This window comes from Anneissia japonica, unplaced genomic scaffold, assembly GCF_011630105.1.
Source record: "Anneissia japonica isolate Jap-2015-1 unplaced genomic scaffold, ASM1163010v1 scaffold287660_len20906_cov119, whole genome shotgun sequence".
Taxonomy (NCBI): Eukaryota; Metazoa; Echinodermata; class Crinoidea; order Comatulida; family Comatulidae; genus Anneissia; species Anneissia japonica.
The window spans coordinates 7,503-19,658 of NW_022692825.1; the positions used below are offsets into that span (position 1 = coordinate 7,503).

Below are 12,156 nucleotides of genomic sequence, written 5' to 3' on the forward strand. Positions count from 1 at the left end.
GTTTGTATGTATGCATGTATGTGTGCGTGTATGTGTTTATGTATGTTTGTTTATGTTTCAAAATATCTTTATTATTTCAATTTATCATATATATAAATTAGTGAACTGTGGGGGATAGGCAAATAACATTTGGCGTTAAAGTGATGACGTCACGATTTATTGGAATAAAAGTGCAAAAAATGTATCCTACTGGAGAAGAGCCAATTAAATGACACATTCTTTGCTTTAAGATCTAACAGGATATCACGTAATCCAGATTGGCATGAAAAAGAATATATTGGCTATACCATCGTTCCGCAACCTATGGGTCGCGACCCAATGCTTGGGTCCTGGAAAACTTTTGATAGGCCTAGGTCGCATAAAATTTTCATATCGTGAAAACTTTACTTAATACGAACGAGGACAAACGAAATTACAGTAAACGAAACTGGAATTAAAATGTGGTATGTGCGTCGTGTAATGGGTGCGTTATCATTAAGTTTCATGTTAAAAAAGTACACTATCAAAACATTTGAACTTCAGGTATGACAACCTGGTGTTAGTTTGTTAATTTCAACTGTGTTTCGCTTTCAGCGGAAAAGTTTTCAAAATGTGTCTCTGTCTTCACATCACCCATATATTTCAAGCAGCAAATGTAGGATTTCATGTATAGTAAAATGTCAAATAATTTATTTTTACAAACCTTTAACATATTTAAAAAATTGATAACTTACCTTACGTGGTTTTGTTAAATTAGTAATTCAAAGTTATATTTTTAATTTCTTATGGGTATTAAATTGATTTTGTTGGTGATAGTATCTTTTGCCAAAAGAATCAAGTGGGTAGTATCTTCTAATACCAGCTAGGCCTATCCCTCGCGCATATAAAACGGTGGACGTGATTTATTGTCTTCGAGTTCGATGGGTCGAGTTCAGAGTACTTAACATGTAATTTGGGTCGTGGTCTAAAAAGGTTGCGGAACAGTGGTGGGGGTTATACTACTGGATCCATCTTAAAATTCCATGTGACCCATCATAAAATTGCCATGAGACCCATCTTAAAATTTCCATGCACGGGAGCGTATCCACTTTTATACTGACTAAATGTTACTATATAATAATCTCAGTCAGTGAAGTTTTGTCAGTGAATATTTCCCTTGAAACTGTAAGTAAAAATAAGGACTATTACCATGAACAGCTTTACTACTGATGATTTTGCTATTCCTTTTACAGTAATCAAATAATATTAGTAATTTTTTTTTATAGGATTTATTGTTTTGATATATAGATTTATATTTTTCAATAGCAAACAATAACTATTTTATTTGCAACTCTTTAGTTTTCTTTTGGTAATTTTCAATTTAATGTACAGTGTTGCAACCAATGTCTTCTTTTTTCACCTAAATGACGTATTGTGTTTTTTTTATATTGTAATGCAATCAAATTCTGCTGTTCGTTGTCGATTGTAATTTATATACCTGAGAAACTATATATAATAAATTTAATAAATAAATAAGTTAATAATAATATGGCTATGAAAAGTATGTAGCCCTTGTGATATTGGGAACACATGTGCGTATTACTGTATAGGCCTATTTCTTTCTGGCAATTTTCCAGTGGGCCTACACTGTAAAAAAATTCTCTGTAAATTTACAGCAAAAGTTCTGGCAACTGCATCGCCAGACGTTTTCTGTTTTTTTACATAACATCATATGTTGTGTTTTCTGTTTACCTAATTTCTGTAAATATATTTTACATACTGCAGATACATTAAAAATACTAAGATGTCGTTTTTTAGGTTTATTCTATTTATGATAAATTACAACACTTCCTGTAAATTAACAGCAAGGAGATTTTCTATTTTTTCACATAACATCACATGTTTTGTTTTCATTTACATACATTCTTTATGTAACATTTACATTTATTATGTAAAATTAAGTCAAATAACAGGTATTTTGTCATCACCTTTTACAGCATGGTTAAACAAATATGAATTTACATTTTTACTATTAAGTGTTGATGATAGAATATGATGCTTGTGTCAAATTACTAAACAAATAAATTTCCGAGACGTTCTACAGCCATTTTCATATATTTATTGTAATTAACAATAAATCCACAAATGTAACCCAAACATGCAGCCACATTCTTTAAACTTTCTTATCATCAATACAGTACAATTCACTTTAGTTTCAATCAATGCATTGGAATGTCTGTTATCGTCATCTATTCAGTTTGCAACAAATACTGTAATCATTTTTCAAATTTAACACCTCATAAACTGTTGAATCTTAAACAAATGGCTAACAATTCCATCAAAATGGCTTGCCATATGAAATAGTAATTCTGGCAACTACATGCAACATTTAAATGAACTTCAATATAAAAAAATAATTCTGGCAACAATGATTAAACCAATTTATAAATCTTCAAAATATTTTTTCCAGATTTGAGTTCTGTATTTAAAAACGCTTTAGTTTCAATCAAAGCATTGGAATGTCTGAATATCGTCATCTATTCAGTTTGCAACAAATAATAATTTTTCAAATTTAACACTTCGTAAACTGTTAACTCTTAAACAAATGGCCAACAATTCCTTGCCATCAAAATGGCTTGCCATACAGTATTTATATTAATAAATACCCAATCTAGAAGAAAACAATTGTCATTACACTCCACATCAGTAAAAAAAAAAAAAAAAAAAACGCTTTGGGGCATGACATCTATTTATTGAGTTTAAAGATTTTTAGCTTACAAACTCAATAAAGTCAATGATTCACCTGAATAAACACATATAAATTAAAATGTCAGATGAAAAAAACACTTGAAAAGAATATTCCACATGTTTATGCAAATGGATTCAACTTAAAATAGGCCCTATCTTAGTTTGGCAAGACAAAATTAATAAGATAAACTCACATGAGGCAATTGCATAAATATGGTAGATCACATACAAGACAGTCCATGACAGTTATCTCTATGCACCAGAAGTAAAAGTTGGTTGTCAGTATGTTTTTTATGATATCGTCGTCTATTCACTTTTCAAGAAATAATTCTTTTTCTAATCTAATACTTCATGAACGGAACTCTAGAAACTCTAAAACCAATGACCAACAAAATGGCTTACCATATATGTTTTTGAATAAACACGCCATTTAGAACACCATTTTCTTTATGAACACTGCTCTTGAAAAACAAATACCCCAAGGACATGTATTTGCCCCAGAATTACCAATACTCCATCATAAAAAGAAACACCTAATTTTGATATACACCGCATCAAAAACTCCACTAGCTCCAGTCAGATTCAAAGTCCTTTAAGCTGTTTATTAGAGAAAGAACTTTGGCACTACCTCTCCAAGTTTTCATTTTGGCTGGATTGATTCGAACCAGACAGCTGAAATGACAAATTATAAGCAGGCATGAACATTTATGCATGCATCCTTTTTGACCTACAGTAGTATAAGCCCACGCAGGGCTTTTTACAATTAGCCAAAAATTAGGTGCTGGATTATATTCAGAAAATACCCAAAATAAGCCATATATCAGAAAAGGCTAAATTAGCAGGTGGTTTATACACAAATTCCAGCAGGTTATGTAATAGGCCAATAATACTATGTTTAGTTTTCCCCCTTTTCCCTTTCTGATTGCCAATACTACATAAGCTTTATCTTTAACAAGGTACACTTAAATTTTAACAAGCTCAGCATACTTATGGTTAAAATTATACATTTTTTGAAGGGATATCATTTTTCATGTTTGTTCTAAATGGTTTAGGTTTACTTTGTAAATTTGTCATCATGGAATCAAAAGTAACTTTAATAGGATAACATTTTCTTCACATGTAACTACATCATTACATTAGAGTAAAAAGATCAATATGATCCTGAAAACACAAATTGTATTATTATGCAATACTTACCGTTGCAAAAACTCTAAAGTTGTCACTGCCGTCTTTGCATACTCAATGTTAAACACAAAAAATGATGCAAACAGGATGCACAGTGCCTCCAATGGTGAAGAAATATTACAATTTACTTAGTATCTCCCTGTCGATGACGAGCATGAAGCATTTAGATGTCACTGCTGATGTACCTGGTATTAAGAAGAAACTAACCTTTCTAGCTACAATTTCTGGTAATACAACCACAGTATCCTGAAGTATAATGGGTACTTAATAACACAGTACGATTTGCATAATTTTCCAAATATGTTCCGTCGTTTAACTTTGAACAGTCAAGGTATTTGAAAAAGTTAACCAAATATTTTAAGTTAAACATAATGTGTTTTAGTGTGCATCAATATTTATTTTGCAACATGCTTGAGTAAATGTATTGAGAAATCAATAAACAGTAGGCTCCTAATGCATGTTACTGTATGACAGTAGAATGCTGCTCAAAATACCTAAATATTGTGATGCAAACTCAATGCCAAATGAATAAATAAATAAATAAAATCAATCAATCAATTTTATAGTTTTATGCAAATCTAATTATGTGTGTAATATTTAATTATTTTATTTGTATATTATTGCATGTAGGTTTACATGGTGAAATAACAATGTTAAATGCTTGCAGTACAATGTAGATGGTCCTGAGAAGAATCACTGTGTTGATGGGAATATCTATATCTTTTCCTGCCAAATAAAAAAAAAAAATCAATCAATTTATAGTTTTATGCAAATCTAATTATGTGTGTAATATTTAATTATTTTATTTGTATATTATTGCATGTAGGTTTACATGGTGAAATAACAATGTTAAATGCTTGCAGTACAATGTAAATGGTCCTGAGAAGAATCACTGTGTTGATGGGAATATCTCAATATTTTCCTGCCAAATAAAAAAAAAAAATTATTTGTGAATGTTGAGATACTGCATGGTGTAATGCAAACACTTAACATTGTATATAATAATTATATCACTTACCAAGCGCTATTATACAAGGGGTGACTGGGAGAGTATCCTTATCAATGTCAGCTTCTAGGCTTGTCTCCTAAATGAAACATGATGTAATTAGATCCATATTCAAAGTACATGAGCTCATTTGAGGCATGTTGTGAAAAATGGCTAAGTTGTAGCAAAATTTGAAATTCAAGTTATTGGTATTTTCATATACCTGAGTATGTTATCTTTACAATAAGGGGTCATTCATTGAAATTGGACTTTTCAAGCCTAAGTTATTGGAAAGTGAAAATACGACACTCTTAGAGTCAAGATAAACATGACTTTGAGTAATCATGGAGAAAATAAATATTTTATTTTCTCCACGGAGTAATTGCCTTCCAAAGTTATTTGTGCATACATTGTTTAATAGAATTAACTATCTAAATAACATTAAATAAACAATTTGTTGATCACTTCCAGAACTAATACTTTGGGACATGATTAATAAGACATTAAACTGTTGATCTTTAGTGAAAAAAAATTTTGGATTTTTAGGCAATTTTTTGAGCTCCCATATTTTATAGCTCATTTACTCAATACTGGCCTGTGCGACAACTTAACCATTTTGCCACGACATGCCTCATTTGCTTGTCAATGTACAGGTGTACAAAAGTTAATTTCACTGCTCTACAAAGAAATGGAACTACTAGATGGATGTTTATATATATACTATGTAAAATATAAAATAATAAAATATAAATGTAATATATAAAATAGGGGATTATAAACTCTCAGACCCTTCCAAACACAAACACAAAGTAACCCACAAAATCCAAGCAAATATTATGGATGTAATAACTAAAAACTACATGTATCGGACGATACAACATACTGTACGCTACACTATCAAAAGACAGGTAGGCAAGTCACCGCAAAAGTAAATCAACAGGGAGAAATAACTATCGTATTAAAAAATCATTCTGCTTTGTACTGTACTGTAGCAATATTTTAAAAGTTTACTTAAGCAATAATATCATAGTTTACCTTAACAGGTTTGGCTGATTGTTCAGCCTTGCCCATATCAATAAAAACTGAATAATCAGCCAACATGCAGTCATGTTAATGCACCGATGTGATGGGTGGAAATTTATCTAATTGCTAAGTAATTTTTGTTCATTTGTGAATAATAAATACAGTACAAGATATAGTCATAAAAGAATACCTCTTCAACATGGATGAAATCTCTGGTGTCCTCCCCAAAAAATGTTGCCAATAATAACAAAAGCCCAATAATATCAGGGTTATTGGTATCGTCTTCACGTTTGGCTGCCTCAATTTCTTTCAGGATTTTCCTGAGTGGTTTGCTGGTAGTCTGTTTGGCATTCATGAACTGCATTATTCTTGGAAGTTTGGAAACCAAGGCTGCTGTAAGTGTTTCTTGCACTTCAATTCCAACTAGTCTTTCAAAATGATGAAGCATTCCAACTTTCTCAAAAAGAAATGGCCACTCCTTCTTCAGTGTTGTAATAGACTGAGAGCCCTCATTTATCAGAAGCCTCACTGTTGGGTATGTTTCATCAAGATAACCCTTTAAATCATCTAAATTCCAAACTCTACTTGAATAGATATCCTTCAGAGCTTCTTTCTTTAAATCCTGAGTTGACTCATCTTCTTCTTCTGGCAATTCAGGTTGGTACTCCTTTGCAATTGAGCCATAGGATGAAGTAGAAGCTCCTCTCTTACGTTTTTTTGACTTATTAGAATCAAGACTGTTTGGACTGTTGGGCCTCTTTGTAGGTTTGACAGTCCTGTTAATGTTCTGAAATCTGTGTTCTAGTTGTGTTAAAATAGAATTATAGCCAGTACCAACTATGGCATCATCCAGATTGTCTTGGAAACTTTTAGGGTATTCCGATACTATTTTTGAAGCAACATCAGCAAGTTGACTACGCGTGGGTCTACCTGATGTTTTGGAAATATCATCAGCTAAAACCCTAATCATTTCTCGTCTTACTGCCGGGAGAGGTCTCTCCATTTTTTTTATACTATCTTGAAGACTTTGTGGCATTTTTGCCCATGGTATTGTATAAGACGAACTCCAGTTGAATCTGTCAGGAGACAAATCTGTCATACTACTTGAGCAAGGTGATGTCGAAGACGATCCACTCATTATCAGTTTGGCACTTGGTTTCCCTGTGCATGATATGGGAATAAAATTAATATATTTTCAAAAATAAAGTCGCAAATCTGGGAATATTTTGGGAAATAATAAAAATGAGATGGTACAAAGTGAGGGGGGAAATTACCATCGCATTGATTTAAATAATTTTAAAAACCAGTTTTTAAAATTATTTAAATCAATGCGATGGTAATTTTTTTTAAAGAATTTACTTAATTTTGGTGTTTATTTACATGGTGACATACAACATAATACAATGACTAGCCTTTGAAATACATTTTTGCTAGTGCATAGTAATTTGGTTTTATTTTATTTATACTATTCAATTAACCACTCTTCCCTGCTAACAAGAATTGTTATTTTGAATGCAATGTTTTCTTTTTCATATTTAAAAAAAAAAAAAAAAAAATAAAGATGGTACACTTTCAACATTAAAAAAACCAATCATGGTGTTCAAAGAAAATACTTTATAATGAGACCTGTACTTTCACACCAGACCTTCCAAATTGTACCAGTACTGTAATACTGTATGTTTTCTCAAAACCCATAAACCCCCAAAATTTATTTTTTACACCATAATAAATTCTTTGGTCTAAAAGAACATGTAGTTAGACACCAAAATAAACTTATGACTTCAGATAAAGAATACAATCATGGGTTTTATCAATTATTTTAAAAGATATGAAGATAACTTTTCTCCACTTCATTTAATTTTGTTTTGTTCCAGTCTCAATATCCTCCATTTTTTAAGTCAATCACTCAGGGTATATAATGTACTGTTTGTCATGAACAGCATGCATTACTTTTGCAGTGGTCTGTTTTTGACTATGCTCACTGGTAAAAGTGAGGTAACAGGAAAGCTTGTTGGCACTATAAGGCCCTGTTTCCTATTTTGTTTGGGTGGGAGGCAATTAACTTTCAGGATTGAATACCAAAGTGAATCAAATGCAAGAAGAAAAAAAAACACCTCAGCCCCGCCATGGTCATTACTTCGGTGGGAAATAAATTTCAAATTTGGCATCTCTACCTGTATGCCTGGAAATGTCACATTACTTTATTAAGTAACTTTAATTACTGATCTGGGTAAATTAAAACTAAGCAGCAGGAAGAGTTGAGAATCACTTTAGCCTGAACTTAGTTGGTGCTCAGGTGTGTGCAAATTTGGAAAATACAGTTGAACTTGCCCAAATCAAATCCAAAATGCCATTGAAATAGTGTTCGACTTAGATAAAATTTGACACACAGATTGTTAATTAATGGAAAACAACAATTTGGTATGTAAAATAATATTGACTTAAAAATTATTCGACTTAGGCACAGTTGACTTAGGCAAGTTTAACTGTATTGGACATCTAGATACCCAGAAATTGCATTTTCATACTTAAAATGATATAAATTTTCTAAATTTCATGCCTTAGGCTGGGAAGACTAAGAAATTATCTTCATTATGAATAATATATTATTAAAAGAACATTAAAGTCTGAAAATGATCATTTATGCTTTAGATTATAATTGTTCATTTTTTAATTTATTTATTCAAATGAACTTTTCATTTACTTCGTGGACTAATTAAGTTGGCCTGCATGTACCTCATGGAACAGGAGCCATAAGGTACACCTGCCTACAATTTTTTTTTATTGCAAAGGTTTTTTTTTTTTTTTTATTAAATTTCAAAAAATATAAATAAAATAAGGATATTACATTTTCCACCTTTTTTTTTTTTAAAAACAATCATAGTGTTCAGGAAAGTAAAATACAAATGTGGCCTGTGGGCCCTCTGTTAGGAACAGGGACCATAAGGTTCCTTTAACTGACATGAATTAAACATTTTTTTTATATTCAAGCAATGTACACATTAGTAAGGAAATGTTTTGCACTTTAAATATAAAAACTATAATGCTGGCAAGGAGATGTTAATAAACTTACCTTCCTTGTAGCTTTTCAAAAGTTTCCGAACTTGTATCTTCTTTAGACAAAGGCATTGTAGATCATTCTCATCAACATATTGAAAATCGGAAGGTTTCTCTACACCTAGTTCCAGAAGTTTCTCGAGAATATCATCTAATACATCATCTGATGCATGTGTCAAAACTTCCAAGATGTATTCTTTAAGAATCTGCAAGTCTATGGTATCCCCATCACTCATATTTATTTCAAGGTTCTATAGGTCAAATATTAAAATAAAAAATAATTTGTCTTTCACTATCACAAATTTCACATGGGTAAGAATAGATGAATGTGGTACCAGAACATTTGCATAGTGCATATTTATTTTTTACTAACTAGTTCTCCACCAAGGAGGATGTTATCATAAAAATAAAATTGGATATTAACTTGTTCATTTTGAATTTATAACGCAAGTCAAAAATATTGCATCATTTGCGTTTTGATAATTAAACACTTTGCATTAAATTCATAAAATCTAAAACAGAATATGAAAAAAAAAAATTAAGAGACACATTCCAATACATGCAAGCTACTTCTTGCAGAATTTGTGCTTCATTGAGATCACTAATTGACCATTAAGAGAGTACGCTGAAAGAGGAAACCAATCAAGCAGATCGGAAATTGCAATGCATGAAACCATGTATGAATCAAGCTCCTGCTCATTTAAAAGGCTATACACGCCCATATCTGCCAAATATGCAGTTTGATAGTGCCTGACAACAAAATAGACAAATTTGCACTCCCTGACAACAATCATCATGATGCAACCAAATGTGTAAACATTATCATCAGAGACACTAATTGGTACATACAGTCCTTTCTTATAGACTGTTCCATACCGATTGATTTCTTGGCTAACAACTGAATTGTCAGCATTTAGTCCAAGGTCTTGAACTGCTCTTGAAATTTGTTGTGCATACACACCAGGGTACAAGGATATTTCCCCCTTAACTTCAATTTCAACTGGCAATACAGATCCACCACTGAAGTAAGCCTGAAGGAGCTGGTGTCGTTCGGACAGTGTCTTCGTGACATTTTTGAAGTTATGACAGTTGTACGCACACCTTTTGAAATACTGATGCTTACTTTCAAAACGCATTGTCCACAGCCTGATCAGAGGTCCAAACTTCAATATCAACGTTGCATAATGGGACAAAAAGTGATGCTTCGGTTTAAGCTTTTGTTCTGGGAAGACACTTTTTCTACACTCAAGGTACTCATCCACAATTACCTTTAGATAACAAATTTGCTCTCTGGAAATAGAAGGAGCACAGACATATTCAACAATATCCCTCAGCAGCAAGCATATCTGCCAGCACCGATCATCTGTGTCTTGTATTTTATCACCTATAAAAAATGGCAACAGTCGCAGTAAGCACCAATTCTGTACTGCATGACCACCAAGCACTTTGCCTTTTATATTAACTTCAGCAGGCTTATTTCTTAAATCTGTAGAATTATATTTGAATTTCTGTATCCTTCTGTTCAAAATGTTGTAAGTGAACCAATGTTTAGTTTTGATGAAATATTTCAAGTACAGAGCCAAGTCAAAGTTGACTACACCCTCAAACAAATCATGTCCCAAACAAGGGGGAAGACCATATGGGCATACATGAAAATAATGTAATGAATTGAACACAGAGTCAAACTTAATTCCTGTGTATAAATCAACACCAGGGTTCTCTTCAAGATATCTGATTGCATTGTTGTACAGTAGCTCTCTCGACTACGCTCCTCACCAGAAGCAAATGCATTACCTGTATTAAATTCATGATGAGTAATATCGCAATACCGACAAAAATATAGTGTAGTGCTGAAGTTTTCTGTGAAGCCTCCTATGCAATGTGACCCTAAATTATCACCTGTAATTGAAACAACACAACCTTTAAGCAGACCAATAGGTGTCTCTATTCCAACTTGTTCTAAGTCTTTCAAGTCTTTAATCAACCTTTCAAAAATCTTGTCCTGCCCAAATATTTTTAAGTCTTTTTCTCTACATAAGAGAACAAGCTGAATGTTGTTAATGGAGGACCGAAATTGTGGTGGGATATTTCCAAGAGACATGTAAACTCCCAACATCTTATACTTCTTGCTAGAGCCCAGAGGATTTACAATTTCAAATGCATCTTGGAATAGTATGAGTTGTAATGACTTCCTGTGCACTTGAAAAAATTCATTATTCCTGAATGCACTTCCATCAGTGAAGTCTCACAAAATACCAGTATTAGTATATTCATGCAAGTCTTTAATATGGGCCTGAACAGATTTGTCTCTCAAAAGCATGACAAGTGTTTCTTTAAGAGATACATAGTGGCAGCAAACAGCTCCTTGAAGATGATTTCTTTCTAAGCATACAAATTCAGGCATTACATAAATCATTTGGGACTGATAATACTTTTTTCTCATGTAAACAGACCTTAAAGATCCAGAACCTTTTTTCAATGCAGCATTCCATTCACTTGTACATTCCATGTGATTGGTTATATTAAGAATACTATTTTCCTGTAGACCTTCATCTTGCAATATGTTTCTAAGTTTAAACATGTAAGCTTCACTAGCTATTGTTTGTATGTTTCCAAGTTCCTCAACTATACATTGAACAGTACTTTCTGGAATCAAATGTTCTGCCTGCAGTTTCAAGCAGAAAAGTGCTAAGTTACGAGTAAAATCTTCCTCTGACATAATGATGTCCGAGTCATGTTTGCTACTATTATTGATATCTGAAAACTCTGAGTCAACAACAATAGCATAAATGCCATCATGTGTGTGTGTTTCCTCTTCTCCTGACATCATGTCATTTCTGATTTCCTGGTACTCTGGAATAATTTTTAGTGAGTGATTCCTATGGTATCGTGACATATGAGATTTGAAAGATGATTTATTTTTAAATGATTTTGTGCATGAATGATAAGGGCAATTTATTTGAATGCCAGAATCAATGTGGTTTTTCATATGTTTGATTAATGAAGACATATCACTGCAGTACTGCTCACAAACACCAACTTGACATTTTACAGGTAGGCCTATTATATCTAAAGATATAGGCCTAACCTGAGGAGAATGCTCCACTCGGTACTGGTGATGTTTTCGACTAACATGACTGTTGAATACTGAGTAGGTAGAAAATGTTTGTAAACAGTTTGGAACACCACATGGAAAATGG

General features: G+C 32.4%; 1 protein-coding gene across 1 annotated transcript; it reads right to left on the reverse strand.

Moving 5' to 3' along the window:
* Positions 1 to 4,008: 4,008 nt before the first annotated feature.
* On the reverse strand, positions 4,009 to 6,869 carry LOC117100416. The gene is made up of 3 exons (XM_033240093.1): positions 6,090 to 6,869; positions 4,910 to 4,976; positions 4,009 to 4,076 (listed from the first exon to the last, which is right to left on the reverse strand). The coding sequence occupies exons 1-3, from the start codon at positions 6,867 to 6,869 to the stop codon at positions 4,009 to 4,011; spliced, it is 915 nt and encodes a 304-aa protein (XP_033095984.1).
* Between the last annotated feature and the right edge of the window lie 5,287 nt (positions 6,870 to 12,156).

Excerpts from the sequence above, each read along its gene's own strand:
- LOC117100416 (XM_033240093.1), bottom strand. The coding sequence starts at position 6,869 with ATGATTAGGGTTTTAGCTGATGATATTTCCAAAACATCAGGTAGACCC. Across the intron at positions 4,977-6,089 it reads ATTTCATCCATGTTGAAGAG|GAGACAAGCCTAGAAGCTGA; the intron begins GTATTCTTTTAT and ends TGTTTCATTTAG. Across the intron at positions 4,077-4,909 it reads CCCTTGTATAATAGCGCTTG|GTACATCAGCAGTGACATCT; the intron begins GTAAGTGATATA and ends TCTTAATACCAG.